The 18,905-nt window shown below is 38.0% G+C and overlaps 1 protein-coding gene across 1 annotated transcript in view; it reads left to right on the forward strand.

Annotated features, from left to right (window-relative positions):
- IMPG2 (interphotoreceptor matrix proteoglycan 2) overlaps positions 1 to 18,905 on the forward strand; it is a 99,902-nt gene that overhangs the window by 52,361 nt on the left and 28,636 nt on the right. The window contains exons 8-10 of the mRNA XM_050778965.1: positions 3,356 to 3,414; positions 5,422 to 5,442; positions 15,788 to 16,032. Of these exons, the coding sequence (XP_050634922.1) occupies positions 3,356 to 3,414; positions 5,422 to 5,442; positions 15,788 to 16,032 (325 nt within the window). The remainder of the gene's footprint in view (positions 1 to 3,355; positions 3,415 to 5,421; positions 5,443 to 15,787; positions 16,033 to 18,905) is intronic.

Consider the following 18,905-nt stretch of genomic DNA (forward strand, 5'->3'; position numbering starts at 1 on the left):
AGACATTGAATGCTCATCTATCCCTGTCTGTCAGATGACAGGGCACATCATTCCTTACTGTTTATTTTTTCCCATTCCTTCTTGACAGGGTTCTCCTTAGCCAAGTTTATCAATTCCATTACCTTAATTTTCTTCCCCAGATACTATGTCCAGATGGGAAATAAAAATGTGCATCTCTCAGCCAAAGCATTATTGTAGCCATCAGACGTGGGAAGGGGAGGCCAGACAATTCATTTTCCTAGTGGTGTGGCCAAGTTGCAAGGCTGCATGGTATGTGGAAGAAATGTCAGCCAGGCCAGTGGCCACCTGGCATCAAAGAGTGTCTTGGGCTGGCCGTCTGGTTTTCTCTGTCCTTTGATTAAGGAACTTTTGATATAGCTTAGTGTTTGGGTACACAATTGCATGGAATGACTGCAGATTTAGAGAAGTCCAATAACACTCTGAAAAATGTCTCCATCAGGGACTTTATGAGGCAGGTAGCTATTGAGTTGAGGTGATTAGAGGGTGTTGAAGGTTCTGAACCTCCATGGAACACCTCCTTCTCTGGCCTATCTCTGTACTCCCTGTCCCCTTACCTGGAATGAAATGCCTATCAACAGTCACTTTGCATGAAACAGCAGAGGCAGGGGATCATGTCTCAAACTGAAGGGGATCCTCCAGCTCCCTCCCTTTAGGACACCATCACACAGATTTTTCCTGCAGCTTCTCTGGGTATTACTGGAAGACACACAGGGAGAAAGAAAGCCTGCTTGGAGGGGATGAGGTTTAGGAGCTATTAGTCTTTGTGTGTGTGTGTGTGTGTCTCTCTCTCTCTCTGTGTGTAAAGGATAAGAAGTGGGGGCATAATAGGTTTGGGACAACACGAAGTACAACATCAGAGAGGGGAAGGTCACTGTGATGGGCCTGGGAGTGTTGGTGCCTGAGTGCAGTGCCAGTGTCAGTGTGATCCTCACATAGTGCCTTGTGCTCCACAGGTGATTTTCTATTTGTTTGCTCACAGCAGCCATGTAGGCAAGCATCTCCACTTTACAGATGAGGCTCAGGAGGCCAAACAACTTGTTCATTGTCATGTAGTCTCTCTAGGAACAGAAATGAAAATCAGGTCTCCTACTGCCTTTCAAAGTACTCCTTCTTCTTCTACAGAGTCCCCTTCCTTTTAATTCAAGGGAGAAGTTATAGTGAACCTTAGTTTTCCCAGTCCTGGTCCCAATTCTCAAGCACATTCATCATGAGGCAGGGGAAAGAGGAAGGGGCAATGTAATGCAATGGGAAAAATATGGGCTTCGGTGTTAGAGAGATCTGGGATTGAATACATTCTGATTCAGTCACTCACCAAATGTGTGACCTTGGCCAAGTTAGTTAATATCTTATAATCTCCATTTTCTCATCCATAAAACAGGAATAATGTATTATCTCTTGGGATCGTCGCAGAGATTTGAAGTAAAGCAAAGCACCAGACATATTGCAGTCCTTGATACATTTTACTCACTATTAATATCGATGTTGAAGTCGAATGACTTCTTGCAACTGGATACCTATACATGTTTAGACTCCAGAGCTGGCAAAGCCTATGCTAAGATGGGATTAGTAGTAATGCTAACATACAGTTGTACAGCATTTTTCAGTTAATGGAGTGCTTTTAGGTACATTTCTTTTAATCTTAAAATCAATATGGTAGGTGGGCAGGGAAGTCTTAGTTCTGAAAAAAGAAGGCCTGTGCATGGCCACTCTGCCAGCAGAAACAGAGCTGAGACTAACCCTCAGCCTTCTGATTTCTAGTCCTATGTCTTCTACCCCTCCCCACCACCCTACAAGAATTATAACAGTTTTTTATTTCCTTTCAGAGAGTAAAACAGGGCATATTACTATGGCCAAAGAGTTTCATTCTTTGGCTTTGGATTCTTTATTCTTACGGCATAAAGATCTTCAGTGAATCATGATTTAAAAAAAATCCCACTCTCCTCATATGAGGACTTGGTTAAAAGCAGATGCCCAGAGATGTTGCCAAAGTCCATTAATTTATTTCCTTTGTTCTGATGTTGGCCCCATAGTGACCCATCTGCTGAGGTTGTCATCTTCTGAAATGTTACAGATTAAATGTTTATTTTTGTTAAAATATGCATTTATGCCTAACTTTATTATTATTATTATTATTATTGAGAGAGAATATGTCACCCAGGCTGGAGTACAGTGGTGTGATCTCGGCTCACTGCAACCTCTGCCTCTCGGGTTCACACCATTCTCCTGCCTCAGCCTCCTGAGTAGCTGGGACTACAGGCGCCCGCCATGATGCCTGGCTAATTTTTTGTATTTTTAGTAGAGATGGGGTTTTACCGTATTAGCCAGGATGGTCTCGATCTCCTGACCTTGTGATCCACCCGCCTCAACCTGATTGTTTTTACGTCTTTAGTCCAATCTAGCATACCATTTTCCACCTCCAGTCACTAAGCTCATTTGGAGTTACATGGCTAGATTTTAAAGACTCAGTAATAAAACTGGCTCCTGCAGATGTGATGCTCATGAATCGGTCTTTGGACCAACGGAGTTACCTGACCACAAAGCCTCTCATCTGAGTGTTGAGTGTGTTTGTGGTTCTCTTTCATTGTAGGAGCAGGAAACAGATGCCACCAGCCACATTCACACTTATAGAAAACAAACACTGTTTGTCAGTGTGTGTGCTGTGGCCAGATTTCAAATCCAAACAATAACATTTAAAAATGCTATTACAGGCCTGTAATCCTAGCATTTTGGGAGGCTGAGGCGGGTGGATCACCTGAGGTCAGGAATTCGAGACCAGCCTGGCCAACATGGTGAAACTCTGTCTCTAGTAAAAATACAAAAATTAGCCGGGCATGGAGGTGCACGCCTGTAATTTTAGCTGTTCAGGAGGCTGAGACAGGACAATTGCTTGAACCTGGGAGGTGGAGGTTGCAGTGAGCTGAGATCGCACCACTGCACTCCAGCCTGGGCAGCAGAGTGAAACTCCATCTCAAGAGAAAAAAAAAAAAAAAAAAGCTATTACAGCTTCTTTTGAAACAATTTTTTTTTTTTTTCACATTTCTTCACGTAAGGGAAAAACAGTGCTTTGCCAACAAGGAGCATGCTTTTTAATAATTTGGAAAAAATTAATATTAAAGCACATTAAAACCTTAAAAGACAAAATGAAAAAGAAAAATGTGGCAGTGTTTAGGTAAAATTTTTTCTTTCACTTTCTGACCTGGGTATGCCTAGGTAAGTGTATAAGTGTCTAATAGTTGTGAACAGTGCACTTCTTATTCTAGTCTTAAAAGCATTATTTTCTATATATTTTTCCATATTTCTACATAGTTATCATTTTTATTTGTATTTTTAACAGGTTGAAAATGCATTTACTGGGTTACCAGGCTACAAGGAAATTCGTGTACTTGAATTTAGGTAAATAGACTTGTTCTAAATATGCACATGTTCAGTAGCATTCTTTATTCTGAATGGAATGTCCATTATATTTATCATATATATTCTAACAATAAATGATTTGAATGCTGTAACTTAATGCTATTTCTGGTAAATTAGTATTCTTGATGTTAGTTTTTCAGGTGAGGAAATTGATTTAGAAAAAGACCAAATAATAACTCAAAGAGATATATTAGGTCTAAAGTTGGCTAGGTTAAGAATTCAGGGATTCATGTCCCCCGCTTGCTGCCTACAAGTTACGTAGGTCTTACTTGGCTCTGATAGGAGCCTGAAGGCAGACGAGATGTGGCCCCAGTGTTTTCCTAAAGCTTGTCAGTGTGGTGATTTTGACATCTTGGTATGAGGCCACTCTGGAAGGGATGTATTAGTCCTTGTTTTAAACATAGCAGATCTGAGTAAACCAGACACCTCTTTTAAAGACATTTATTCCCTGCTTAAGACCCACAGTATAATACTTGTGAACATTTACTGAGTGAATACTTTACTGAGTGAATATTTTGTATTGAGTATGCCACATTGCTGAGCTCACTTAATCTTCAACCCTCTCAGGATAGATATTATTAATACTCATTTTTAAGAGGAGGAAACAGGTTTAAAGGGATGAAATATTAACCCAAAGCCAAGAGTTGGTAAACTGGGGTGGAGGAGGAATTTTGAAACAAAGCAGCTGACTTTATAGCTTTTCTTGCTCTGAACCTTCATGCTAGACTCAATGCCATGATTTAGGTGATGCTCTAGCCCAAGTTTAGATGTTATCCATCTCAACTTTGGCTTGTTCTTGACAAAACTTCTGAGTTTACCAGAAATAACAGCAAGCACTTATATAGCATTTACAGTGTGCCAGGCTTTATATGTATATGTATATTTACACACATACTATTTAATTCCAACATCAATGCTATGAGATAGTTACGATGCTCATATTTTCCAATAAGGAAACCAGAGCACAGGGAATTTAAATAATTTTCCCAGTGTTGTTTAGCTAGTTAGTGATGCAGGCTTAGTGGAAAGAGGCCAAATATTTAAAGTTGACCTACTTACCTAGTCTCATATCATGACCAGTAGCCCCCGTTCAACTTTAGCAGTTTTCAAACAGGATGCTGCCTCCAGTTGTAAGCTCAGATGAGAACCTGAGAATGTGAGGCCTTTGAAGGCCTCCCTTATTTGGCAGCACATGAAGGGCAACACAGTCGTTGGAGCCAACTTGCCTGGCTTCAAATCCTGCCTTTGCACTTCTGGCTGGATGCTTTTGGGTGTATTTCCAGGATTTAACTTCTCATTTGTATAAAAAAGACAGTTTACCTTAATCCTGCTTTATTAAAAAAATACTTTTGAAATACCATCAGCAAATTATTTAGCGTCTTTGTTCCATGGTTCTACACCTATATTATGAGGATACTAATAAATCTTAATGAAGATTAAATCAACTAAGTTTTGTATAATGCTTAGCACAGTTCCTGGCACATGGAAAGTTCTATTTAAGCATCTGCTACATAAAATAATAAATATTAAAGTTTGTGCAGTATCCTGTGGATTAGTCGGTCCTGACTTTACCTAAACCCTTACTACTTTACAGTGTACCATCTGATTTTAATACTACATAACATGTTGTATCCCAAAAAAGAAGGTTCCCAATTTTGTTAAAGCCAACAACTGGAGTTCTCTGCTGATTTACTGAAAAAAGTTTCTTGATGAAGAAATAACCATATGTGAATTGTTTTAAAGTATTTTTAAAATTTAGAAGAAAGTAAAGACCATGTCTTTAAAATAGAATGCTTTTTTCACCTTTGCTCACTTTCTTCAATCTATAGGAATTTGTCAGTATCTGATACTATGCAAGCATTTTTATTTAAGGTGGTATTTCAAAGAAATTCAGAGGAAATACACAAAGAACTTGTACTTTGATGAATGATGTGACAATAATACCTGTCTCAAACTCTGTTTAATATTTTCAATTTTTATTTTCAGGTCCCCCAAGGAAAATGACAGGTACTTTTTGGCACTTTCTCTAATGTCCATTGAATTGGGAGATAGGTTAGTAAATATGGCAGGCCGTAGGTCCAGGGGAGCATAACTCAAATCTTACATCACTTCCAATATCACTGTCTGACTTTTTCAGATCAGGGTTTGTCAAACTTTTCTATTAAGAGTCAGGTAGCAAATAATTTAAACTTTGCAGGCTATAAAGTCTCTGTTGCAACGACTCAATTCTGCCACTATCAGGTAAAAGTAGACATGGACAATATGTTGTAAATTAATGAGGTTTGCTGTGTTTCACTTTATTTATGGACACTGAATTTTATATAATTTTCACATGTCACAAAATATTGCTCTTTTTTTGGTTTTTTCAACGATTAAAAAATGTAAAATTCATTAACTCATGGGTAGTAGGCTGGATTTAGCTCACAGGCTGTTTAACTTTATGTTCCTGGCTTATTTCACTTAACATAACGTCCTCCAGTCCATCCGTGTTGCTGTGAATCACAGGATTTCCTCCTTTTCATGGCTAAATAGTATTCCATTGTGTATGTGTAACTGAGGGGAGGCTTGGCTGCTCACTGCTTGCAAAGCCGGTAACAAGGAGGATGTGCAGTGAAAGGAAAGTGACTTTATTTCCAAAGCTAGCAGTGGGGGAAGCGGCCAGCTTAACCTCCAGAAATGATTCAAACTTCAGGCTGGGAAGAGGGGATTGAAAAAGGAAATTGGCAATGGGAGGCATGCAGGAGGGGTGCTGGGTACAAGGTCTGCATGTCTTGTTCCAGTGGCTATCTCGAGCCACGGTCCACCAGGAGCGCAGCTGGCGTCATCTCAACAATGGCTGGGTTGTTGACTGTCTTGAGATAATCTCTGGAATTTTGCAGCTGCGTCTCCATGCTTGGTCTGTCTCAAGATTAGCCCCTGGAACTTCTAAGTAAGCATGTAATTAGATATAAGCATGCAGTTAAATAAACGTGAATGGGGTAAGGGAGTACATGGTGGGAGATGGTAGGAGGGAGTGAAGTTTCAGAGTATGTTTCAGGGCTGTATTTTAAAACTAAGGGGGAAAAGGCTCCTACAGTTTTTTTCAAGGTTACAACTTGAGACTGGGAAGAAAGGAGAAGAGAAAAAATGTTTTAAAATGCATTTGGGGCCGGGCAGGGTGGCTCACACCGGTAATGTGGCTAACACGGTGAAACCCCATCTCTACTAAAAAAAAAATGCAAAAAATTAGCCGGGAGCGGTGGTGGGCGCCTGTGGTCCCCCTTGCTCCGGAGGCTGAGGCAGGAGAATGGCGTGAACCCAGGAGGCGGAGCTTGCAGTGAGCCGAGATCGCGCCACCGCACTCCAGCCTGGGCGGCACTGCAAGATTCGTCTCAAAAAAAAAAAAAAAAAAAAAAAAGAGTTTGGAAGCTAAACTACTTGGTTGCTTATGTATACCACATTTTCTTAATTCATTCATCTGTTGTTGGACAGCCAGGTTGACCCCGTATCTTGGCTGTTGTGAGTAGTGCTGAAATAAATAAACATGGGTGTGTGGATATCTCTTTGATATACTAATTTCCTTCGTTTTGAATAAATGCCCAGTAGTGGGATTGCTGGATCATATGGTAGTTCCATTTGTAGTTTTTTGAGGAACTTCTATATTGTTTTCTACCGTGGCTATACAAGTTTACCTTCCCGCCAGAAGTATGTAAGAATCCCCTTTCTCTGGATCTTCACTAGCATTTGCTATTTTTTGTCTTTTTGATAATAGGTATCCTAACTGGCATTAGATGATACTTCATTTTGGTTTTGATTTGCATATCCCTGTTGATGAACATGTTGAGCATTTTAAAATATATTTTTTGGCCATTTCTATGTTTTCTTTTGAGAAATGTCGATTCGGATCATTTGCACATTTTTAAATTGGATTATTATTTTGCTGTGGAGATATTTGAGTTTCTTCTGTATTCTGGATATTGATCTCATGTCAGATAAATAGTTTGCAAATATTTTCTTTCATTCTGCAGGTTACCTTTTTACTCTGTTGATTGTTTCCTTTGCTGTGCACAAGCTTTTTAGTTTAATATGATTCCATTTGTTTATTTTTGTTTTTGTTGCCTATACCTCTGAGGTCTTATTCATAAAATCTTTTTCAAGACCAAGGTCCTGAAGTGTTTTCCCAATGTTTTCTTCTAGTATTTGATAGTTTTTCAAGTCTGACATTTAGGTCTTTGATCCATTTTGAGTGGATTTTTTGTATAGAGTGAGAGCTGAGGGGTCTAGTTTCATTCTTCTGCATATGGATATCCAGTTTTCCCAGCACCATTCATTGAAGAGAGTGTCCTTCCTGCAGTATATGTTCTTGACACTTTTGCCAAAAATCAATTGGTTGTATATATGGATTGATTTCTGGATTCTCTATGCTGTTCCATTGATCTGTGTGTCTGTTTTTATTGCTAGTACCAGGCTGTTTTGATGACTACAACTTTGTACTTTATTTGAAGTCTAGTAGTATGATACATACCTTCAGCTTTGTTATTTTTTCTCAGGATTGCTTTGGCTATTTGGGGTCTTTTGTGGTTCCATACCAATTTTAAGACTTTCTTTTCTATTTCTGTGAAGAATGTCATTGGCATTTTGATAAGGATTGCTTCACATCTGTAGATTGCTTTGAGTAGTATGGTCACTGTAACAATTTTAATTCTTCTGATGCAGGAGAATGGGATGTTTTCCCATTTTTTTGTATCCCTTTTAATTTCTTTCATCAGTGTTTTGTAGTTTTTCTTGCAGAGGTCTTTTACCTGCTTGGTTAAATTTATTTTTACATATTTTATTTTTCTTGTAGCTATTGTAAATGGGATTGCCTTTTTTTTTTTTTTTTTTCTCAGCTAAATTGTTACTTGTGTATAGAAATGCCACGGGATTTTTGTAAGTTGATTTTGTATCCTGCAACCTTACTAAATTCATTCATCAAATCTAGGAGTTTTTTAAATGGAGTCTTCGGGTTTTTCTCAGTGTAAGACCACATGATCAGCAAACAGGGATAATTTGACTTCCTCTTTTCCAACTTGTATGCCTTTTATTTATTTCTTTTGCTTGATTGCTCTGGATAGGACTTCTGGTATTATGTCGAACAGCAGTGGTAAAAGTGGGCATTCTTGCCTTGTTCCAGTTCTTAGAGGAAATGCTTCCAACTTTTCCCCATACAGTATGATGTTAGCTGTGGCATTGTCATATGTGGACTTTATTGTATTGAGGTGCTTTTCCTCTACCTAATTTTTTGAGGGTTTTAATCATGAAGGCATGCTGAATTTTATTAGTTTTTCTGTATCATTATGATGATCATATGGTTTTTATCCTTCATTCTGCTGATGTGATGTTTCATCCTTATTGATTTGCGTATGTTGAACAATCCTTGCATTCCTGGGCTAAATCCTACTTGGTCATGGTGTATTATCTTTTTGAGGGGCTATTGGATTTGATTTGCTAATATTTTGTTGAGGATTTTTGCATCTGTGTTCATCAGGGATTTTGCCTTGTAGTTTTCAATTTTTGTCATGTGCGTGTCTGGTTTTGGAATAATTAAATTTTTCTGCTTTAATTTTGTGGAATCATTTCAGAAGAATTGGTATTCATTCTTCTTTAAAGGTTCAGTAGAATTCAGTGTTGAAGTCATCCAGTCCTGAACTTTTCTTTTTCAGTAGACTTTTTGTTACTGATTTAATCTTGTTACTTGTTGTTGGTCTGCTCAGGTTTTCTGTTTCTTTTTGGTTCAATTTTGGTAGGTTATATGTGTTCAGGAATTTATTTCCACTAGGTTTTCAAATTTATTGGCATATGGTTATTCAGAGTGGTCTGTAATTATCCTTTCCATTTCTGTGGTATTTGATGTGATGTCTGCTTTTTCATTTCTGATTTTATTTGTTTGGGTCCTCTATCTCTCTTTTTTTGAATCTGTAGATTACTTTGAGTAATGGTAGAATGCTATAGACCATTAGTCTAGCTAATGGTTTGCTGATTTTTATCTATTCAAAAAACCAACTGTTTGTTTTGCTACTCTTTTGTATATTTATTTTGGTCTCCATGTCTTTTATTTCTGCTCTGATCTTTATTATTTCTTTCCTGCTACTAATTTTTTGGTTTGGTTTGTTTTTGCCTTTCTAGTTATTTGAGATGCATTGTTAAGTTGTTTATTTGAAATTGTTTTGGTTGTTTGATGTAGACATTTATTGCTATAAACTTGCCTCTTACTACTGCTTTTGCTGTGTCCCACAGGTTTTGGTATGTTGTGTTTCTATTTTCATTTGTTACAAGGAATGTTTTGTTTTTATTTTAAATTTCTTCACCCATTGATCATTTAGGAGCATATTGTTTAACTTTCCTTTATTTGTATAGTTTTAAATTTGTCTCTTGTTTTGATTTCTAGTATAATTCCATTGTGGTCAGATAAGATACTTGATATAATTTTGATCAAAAATTTTTTTTGAGACTTGTTCTGTGTCTTAACATATGGTCAGTCATGGAAAATATTCCATGTACTAATGAAAACGGTGTGTATTCTGCAGCTGTGCATCTATTCAGTGAAATGTTCTGTAAATGCCTGTGAGGGCCACTTAGTCTGTGGTGCAGTTTAAATCTGGTGTTCCTTTGTTGATTTTTCTTTCTAGATGATTTGTTCTAGGGAGATAATGGGGTGTTGAAGTCCTCAACTGTTATTATATTGGGGTCTATCTCTCTGTTTAGATCTAATAATAGTTGCTTTATATATCTTGGTGCTCCATTTTGGGCACAGGTATATTTATAATTGTTACATTTTCTTGCTGAATGGATTCCTTTATTATTATATAATATCCTTCTTTGTCTCTTTTTTCAACTTTTGACTTGAAGTCTGTTTTTTCTAAGCATGGTTACTGCCACTTGCTTTTGGTTTCTGTTTGTGTGAGATATATGCTTCCATCCCTTCACTTTAGATCTTTATGTGTCTTTATAGGTCATGTAAGTTTCTCGTAGGCAGCATATAGTTTGTCTTTTTTTTTTTTTTTTTAATCCTTTCAGCCAGTCAATATATTTTAAATGGAGAATTTAACCTATTTAACTTCAAGGTTGTAATTCAGTTGAGAACGTCTGTCATTTTGTTGTTTGTTTTCTAGCTGTTTTGTATATTCTTTGTTCCTTATTTCTTCTCTCATTGTTTATTTTTATGGTTGCTTTGATCCTTTCTTGTAGTGTGGGGATGAGTGCCAGGTGTCTCTAGTCAGCCATATTACTGATGTCACCCACAATTGCTAATCTAGGTACAGTTTTCAAAATTATTCAGCATTGTCAGGAATTAACCAACTGATAAAATTTATTTGTAATTTTTGGGTGTATTTATATTCTGAGCTGTGTATAAATGAATGTATAGCACTGAGATAGTCTATAGGATATATAATATGCCATTTCTCTCTCTCTCTTCATAAGCATTTATATGCACATGAAGTTTTTTATTTGCTGTGCACCTCTTTTAAAATGTACTCATTACGTTAATTTAGTAGTATGCATTTGAAGTGAATCAACAACCTATCCATCTGGTATACTCAATTTATATATTTAGCTTCAGGCTTTTTCAATATGTATCTACTTCCTAGAAGAAACTACAAAAGAAGAGATGTCTGAGTTTCTCCAAAATATCCTTATTTTGGTTGACCTTGGTGAAATATGATAGCACTATTTTTAATTTTTAAAATATATATGCATCAACCAACCAATCAGGGCATCTGAGGGGAGAGAATAAGAAAGAGTAAACTTCACCTCCACATGATTGATGTCTTTGGAAATATGTCCTCATTAGTTAATTTAGTAGTATGTATTTGAAGTGAATCAACAATATATCTATCTGGTACACCCAATTTATGTATTTAGCTTCAGGTCTTTTCAATATGTATCTTCTTCCTAGAAGAAGTTATTAAAGAAGAGAGATCTGAGTTTCTCCAAAACATCCTTATTTTGGTTGATCTCGATGAAATGTGATAGCACTATTTTTAAATTTTAAAATATATATGCATCAAACAGCCAATCAGGGCATCTGAGGGGAGAGAATAAGAAAGGGTAAATTTCACCTCCACATGATTGATGTCTTTGGAAATAGCTGTCAGACACAGAAACTCTCCTCTGTATAGCGGCTGCCTGAGTCCAGTTCAAAAGATGAAAGATGATGATCCAGTGGTGGTTAGTTAACTTGGAGTTGCTAAGTATGGAGAGCCAGCACAGCTTTCTTCAATCAGATACTATTTGATCTGCCAGTATGTATTCTGCTTCTCATGAATTTCCTTGGCCTCTCTGTTTTCTTTTATTCTGTCCGTCATCCTGAGATATCTTTGTACTCCATTACCATGCCAGAACTCAGTCTGTTCTGGGTCACAGTGATGTTCTTGGCCCTCAAAATAGATGGTTTTCTGGTATCTCAAGCACTTATTTGAGTTCTCTTTCCAGGACAAAAACATGGTAACAAATTATAACATCTCTCTGAGGCATTTTATCTTCTTTAATGAACTTATCTGTACTAGACAAGGTAGATTATAATAGAAGTATTATATTTAGATGTCCAATGGAAACATTGGGAGGCAAATAATATTTTGCCAATAAAGAGTAACACCAGTAATCTATTCCAGGCTGCCTGATTTGCATACATTTCTTGATCCAGGAACATTTCTCTTGATCTTTTCCCTATCATTTGAAAAGTCATGCAAGGCACATGGTAGGTTCCCAGTAAATGCCTAACTCTCCTTGTCTGATTTTCTGCATAACCTAAGAACCAACTGAAGTGCTAACTGACATAACCTTTCTTCCGCCCTCTTTTTCTTTTTTTCTTATAGTTTTTTTTTTCATCTTAGAATCATATTTACGCTACAAGTAAGTTTAATAGGTTGTGCAAAAATCCCAAAAAGAAACCCACCTTTCTGGAGAAGTCGATATGGTCCATCACTCTAAGACTTGGAAGAGCATGCACATCCTTACAGAGCTGGGCTGTGGCCAGGAAACAATGTCTCTAAAATTATTAACCAGAAGATGCAAATATATGAAGCTAATATGAATGTTCTTTAGGGTTAAAAATTGCTCTGTTATATTTAGAGTCTGAAAATGCTTCAGATTAAGTCAGGCATATCATGTACCGTTGTTTAAGTGGCATACATTCAATTGTCTTATCTGCCTACGTTAGGGAACAAAATTGACCATTTGTTTCTTCATTATTTTCACAAGCCTATATTGAACTACTATAAGCCAGGCATTGTGCTAGATGGTGGGGACATAGAGCCAAAAAATAATTGTGCTTATAAAGTTGTTGGGGAGATAGAACATGAGCACCAATCACGTCTTCATGTTAAAAAGAAGTTTCCCTGGGAGATGACAGCTAAGCTGAAGTAAAAAAGAAATAGCCAGGTGAAGAAGGTATCTATATGTGTGTGTACATGTGTATGTGGAAGATATAAGGGCTGGGAGGTAATAAGAGGCATTGCAGAGAGAAGGAAAAGACCAGAAACAGAGCAGGTGCCTATGGTCTGCGAGTCTATCAGAATGACTGAAGGCTCATCAAGAGCAAGGGGGAATACGGTGTGATGAGTTCTGATCAGTAGGTGACCCTCTTATTGTTTGATTCTATCTTGTAACCATCATTTGATATTTTAGCATATTTTACTGTTTTGATTTCTTTATAAATAATATTGGGAATTACCTATGAATCAACATTCTCAGATGTGCAAAATTGAAATACTTTCATTGCTTAGAGGATTGAGGGAAGTTCTAGAGACAAGCAGATGTTTTTACTACTTAGAGCATCAGGGTGTCAAAGTTCTCAGTTATTACTTTTAAGAGCCCTGGACCACTGCATTAGAAGAGGTATCCTATCATATCTGGGAAGAAAACAGTATTGACGTCACTCAGAGTAAGACAGGAACATCAAAGAGGCCCGGCTGCTTGCTTGTATGGCAGGTGGGAGTGTCACCTTTATGGCTTTCCCTGCAGTCCAGGGTGTGTGATCTGTGCTGCGTAGGCCAGGCCAGGTCCAGACCAGAGCTCCCAGGAAGGAGAAGTCTCTTGAGGCCAGTCATGCTTACCAAACCATAAAAGACAATGAAGTCTCTAGGATGCCTATTGATCTATTTAAAAATGAGAAATATATGTGCCAACAGACCAATCAATTATTATAGCATTGACTGGCTCATGCATTCTTTCCTCATAGGAAAATTTGTAGGGAGTTATAATCAAAAGTTTCTTTTACAAGCTTGAAATCAAAAAGAGAAAGTTGGATGATCTCAGCAGCCAGTATCATCTAGCCATGATAGCTTATTGTAGCCATTTCCAACCTAGGGATCTATTTCCCAAGGAACTCCCAACATACTGGTCAGAAGCTTTCCACTAACTAGTAACATCAATGAGCTGACTAATTTCTTTTTTCCTATACTCTATGATGTCATCCTTATTATGTTGGTACTTTCCTTTAGATCTGTAAATACCTTGATTATGCTGCAGGTTTCTTTTTACATTCAGGCAAGTATATATTTCTGTTCGTCTAGTAGGCACTGGGTACCTCTCTGTGCTAGGCACCAAACTGAGCACTGGGGATAGAAACTCAAGGAGAGACTGAGACACCGTCACTGTGAACAAAATCTTTGCACAAAGCAATGAAGGCTAAAATAAAGAAATACGTGAGGATATATAAGTTCAGAGGAAGAAGCACGTTAGTTTAAATTTTATTCAATTTTTCATTTTTTATTTTTATGCTTTGTTTTGAGACTAGTTTGCTGCTGTGGAATGTCTGAAAGTGGCAAATTGCTTTTACTGCATGTCTGCCTTGAGTGGTTTGTCTCTTGGAAGGTAGTGTTGTCCTTTCCTCTGGAGGGATCTCGGTGTGGCTTGCTGGGTACTTACTGCCTATGATGGATGTGCTGCAGAGACTGGCTGGAAGCCACAGTGATGACTGGTATTGAGCTGTCCTCATAATTACTTTTTTGGGTAATAGTTTAATTAAAGCTACTGAGAGGGTAGCATAGTAGTTCAGAATGTAGGGGCTGGAGTTGGACAGATCTGTGTTGAAATTATGACTCTGCCACATATTACATGTTATGAAATCTAAAGGAAGTCTTTTAACTGCTCTAAGGGCTTGAATATTGTTTCCTTAACAATATTCTGAAGCTAAAATATCTTTCATCAGGTTATTATGAAAATTAAATGAGATAAAGCATGTAAAATACCTGTCACATTATCAGCACTTACAAACTGTTAGCTTTTAGTTAGAGAAATCTGAGTTGGAGTCTAGAGGAGTATTTTTATTTGGTTTAAAATTTTATGTTCTGATGTTATTTCTCCAAAAGACTAGTTAAGAAAATGTCAACACATCAACTCATACTTATTTATTTTCTGTCTTTCTGTCCTGTGTTCCAAGAAGTCTCCTCTTTGTTTGCTTGTGGAAAGGTTGACGGTGAAAAAGCCTAATTCCCAGACAAGTGCTGTTTGTTAGTACTTGTTGAAGTTTTACATAATTCACTAATAAGGGAGTTAGCTTTAAAAAGAGAGAGAGAGAGAGAGAGAGAGAGAGAGCTTGTTTCTAGAGTATCTGAAAAAGAGAAATTCATATAGTCAATTCAGAACAGATTACTAAGTTGCATACAAAATTGGTTAATGCCCTGGAGGGTAGTAAAATATAACTTTAGAGATTTTTTTCCTACTAGGCCAAGAAAAAAATTACTTCATAATAGTTTTTACAATTTAGTCTTAAACTTTATAGAACTGTAAATTGTCTGGGTTATCAAACCAAAGTATGTCTTCTGAAAGAATTGTCATATTAGAAAATACTCCAGCACAACATTTTAAAGGAAAATAATCATCAATTTGCTTTAGTACCAAGTTTTTCATAATTTTCCTACCACAATAGATAACTATGTTTCAGTACATAATTCATCTAACAACAACAATGAAGTGATGTGAGAGGATTTTGCACTGTCAAGAGGAATTAGAAAGACTGTTTTTAAAAAGGCAGGGGGGGACATGCTAATAGGAAAAGAAGAAGTAGGTTGACAGTGAAGATGGAGGACTTGCCTTTGAAAGAGGAAAGAAGTGAGAACGTAGGGGAAGAAGATGCTCAGATCATTCTGTAGGGTTGCCTCTGTGGCCTCCTTACAATTCTTTTCCCTATTCTTAGAGCTGTGACCCCTCATTCTCTGGGAAGGAGGAGAGGATGGCAAAAGGTTGTCCAGGGTTTTCAGAGAAAAGTGATGGAATCCATGCTCTTTGAGACTCCCCCTCTGGGTCCAATATTTGTTTCTTCATGGGTTCAATGCTCCTTTCTTTGTGCTTCCTTAGCTGAACCTAATCTGTTCTCTCTTTCCATCCATAGTGGCGTAGATGTTTACTATGCAGTTACCTTCAACGGTGAGGCCATTAGCAATACCACCTGGGACCTCATCAGCCTTCACTCCAACAAGGTGGAAAACCATGGCCTTGTGGAACTGGACGATAAACCCACTGTTGTTTATACAATCAGTAACTTCAGAGATTATATTGCTGAGACATTGCAGCAGAATTTTTTGCTGGGGAACTCTTCCTTGAATCCAGATCCTGATTCCCTGCAGCTTATCAATGGTGAGTTTCATATCCATCATGAAGTCCTTGTATAGTTTCTTTTCCAGTACGCTCTGGTGTAAACTAATTTCCCAAAATATATAAGGTTCTGACCATTCTCTAGACTTTATGAGACAGGAGTCAACCTGATAAGAATGGAGCTTTAGCCGTGCAGCTCTTTTGGATAGATTAATCAGGGGCTTTCTGGAATATTTTTAGACAAAAGGCCACAGAGTGTGGAAAGTGGCAGTTAGAAATAGTTTAGAGAAATAGGAGCAAAGTATAAGAAAAAGGAAAGTAGCACTTGGTAGTATGTACTGAAACAGGCTATAATGCTTCCCTGACAACTGAGACATGAACTCTCTGAGGTAAGTCAGCTAGTAAAGGCTTAAAAATCAGAGTGTAGAAAAAAAGGAAGAGCTCAAGAAAGGCAATGGGAGATCTAGGTCAAAGAAGAAGTGATAATGGGTGCCGTGCAGAATCCCGGATAATCCAATACTGACTTTAAATTCAGATCGCTGTGGAGATCCTGTTATGATCCATAATGAACAGGTGGATATGACAGATCGTGAAGAAGAGGGTGTTTAACCTGGATTTGGAGGCTACAGGGTGCCCAGTCAACCTTGGACTTAAAACTTGCTAAGATTCTGGCTACTAGTATGCAGCATCTTAACTCATCAGGGCCACGGTATCCTGCTAACTCACTTGCTACTTTGCATTTGCTTCTATTCTCCATGATTTCTTTACTCATTGGTAGTTTAGCTTTTAAAATGTTCAGTGGAATATGCATTACTGAAGTGACAGCATGGGAGAAATACCAGCTGCCGAGGAGGAAAATCTACAAGTGAGGCAATACTAATGATGCATTTTTACAGCCTCTGTAGCTGCCACACATTTTAAAGAGAAAAGAGCCTCTGTCCTGTCCTTTCAGGCAGCTACTACCTAGCCGTGTTCGTGTGTGTGTGTGCGTGTGTGTGTGTGCGCGTGCGTGTGTGTGTAACAAATGAACAAAAATAGACACTAGAGAAGCCAGAGAGGCTTGTTGGATTTACACAGGAAGATCAGAAAATTAATAATCAAAGAAAATAGTAGATTTAAAAGGCAAGGTAGGGAAGGAGAACTCTTAGAGAGACAAAGAAGAGTCTTGTCTTTCCAGGCAGTTATGTGTGTGTGTGTGTGTGTGTGTGTGTGTGTATTTGTGTATATATGTGTGTGAAAGAGACAGAGAAAGTGAGAAAGGGAAAGGGAGAGAAAAAATTTTTAATAAGATTTTACTGCATGTGATTTAATCTCTTTTTTCCCAAATAAGATTTTGTCTCTGCCTCTGTCTTTCTCTCTCTCTCTCTTTCTTTCTTTTCTTTTCTTCTCTTTTCTTTCTTTCTTTCTTTTTTCCAGACCAAAACTTTACATTGCTTTCAACTTATTTTGGCTGCTGGACTAACCTTTTTTTTTAATGTGACACTCTGCTGGGACAGGGTCACAAAGTGGTCTGGGCTTTATATGAATTACATAGGACTTTAAGATGGAGAAGCACTCTCTTCAGTGGAGGAGGGTGGTATAGGACCATTCATTCTGAAACATTAGGGAGCCTTTATATTTTGGAGTAGGTATCCTGCGCTCACTTGTTCATATACTCCTTTGTCATTGTTGAATCTCTGCTGGAATACTAGGGCTAGATAAAACAGTGAACAGATAAGAAGCTTGTTATAATCTGAAACTGCTGAAGTCCCTCTGGCAATGCTAATAGAGATTAGCTGGGGCTAACCATAGGGACGGCATATGGGCAGAAGATTCTAGGCATCAGGATATTGGGATCAGACAGAGAAAAGATATAGTTAGGAGATCATGACCTAAGTGGGTTAAGAACTGACATTGAGCAGAAGGTGCAAACACCAAGGTCAGTAACTGGAGTGGTAGGAGAATGGCATGAAGATTAAGGTCTACAATAAACAGAGGTTGCTTAGGAAACGACATCCACAAACAGTATTGCAAGATCTTCCTTTTGTGTGGAGCCTGTGGGTGGAACTACTTTCATAAAGGTGTCCTGAAAAGAGGTAAACGACTTTCTTAGAATTTGTAAGCAAGTTCAACAAAAGCTTTACAATATCTAATACCAACTAATTCAAGTGCCTTAGGCTTTCATTAGATGTATATTTCAATTACTCAGAAGTTTGTCTCTAAAGTTTATTTCTATTGTCAGGCCAACTTCAGAGTTCTGAATGGTGGCAGCTTTCTATGTAACTTGATCATTATCTCAAAAGATATGATCCTCCTTGTATTAGTCCATTCTCACACTGCTGTAAAGAACCTGAGGCTGGGTAATTTATGAAGAAAAGAGGTTTAATTGACTTACAGTTCCACAGGCTGTACAGGAAGCATGGCCGGAAGGCCTCAGGAAACTTAAAATCACGGCAGAAGGTGAAGAGGTGAAGGGCAAGCAAGCACGTCTTGCCATGGTGGAGCAGAAGGGAGGCAGGGGAAGAGACAGAGAGAGAGAGAGAGAGAGGGAGAGAGAGAAGTGCCACACACTTTTAAACAACTAGATCTCATCAGGACTCACTTACTATCACGAGAACAGCAAAGAGGAAATCTGCCCCCATGATCCAATCACCTTCCACCAGGCCCCACTTCCAGCACTTGGGATCGCAACTCAACATGAGATTTGGGTGGGGACATAGAGGCAAACCATATCACTTCTTGATCTTGTGGAGCTTATTTTTCATAGAAGATAAGATAATTGTATACATAGTTTTTAAAAGTTTTGGAAAATACGTAAGCCAAATAGGGTTTTTGACCTTTGCTTGATTCCTGTTATGTCAGGCCAGTGAGAACAGGTGGATAAAGAGACTGTACTTCTATTTTTGGTTGCATACACCAGATCACTCTCCTGGCAA

This window comes from Macaca thibetana, chromosome 2, assembly GCF_024542745.1.
Source record: "Macaca thibetana thibetana isolate TM-01 chromosome 2, ASM2454274v1, whole genome shotgun sequence".
NCBI lineage: Eukaryota > Metazoa > Chordata > Mammalia > Primates > Cercopithecidae > Macaca > Macaca thibetana.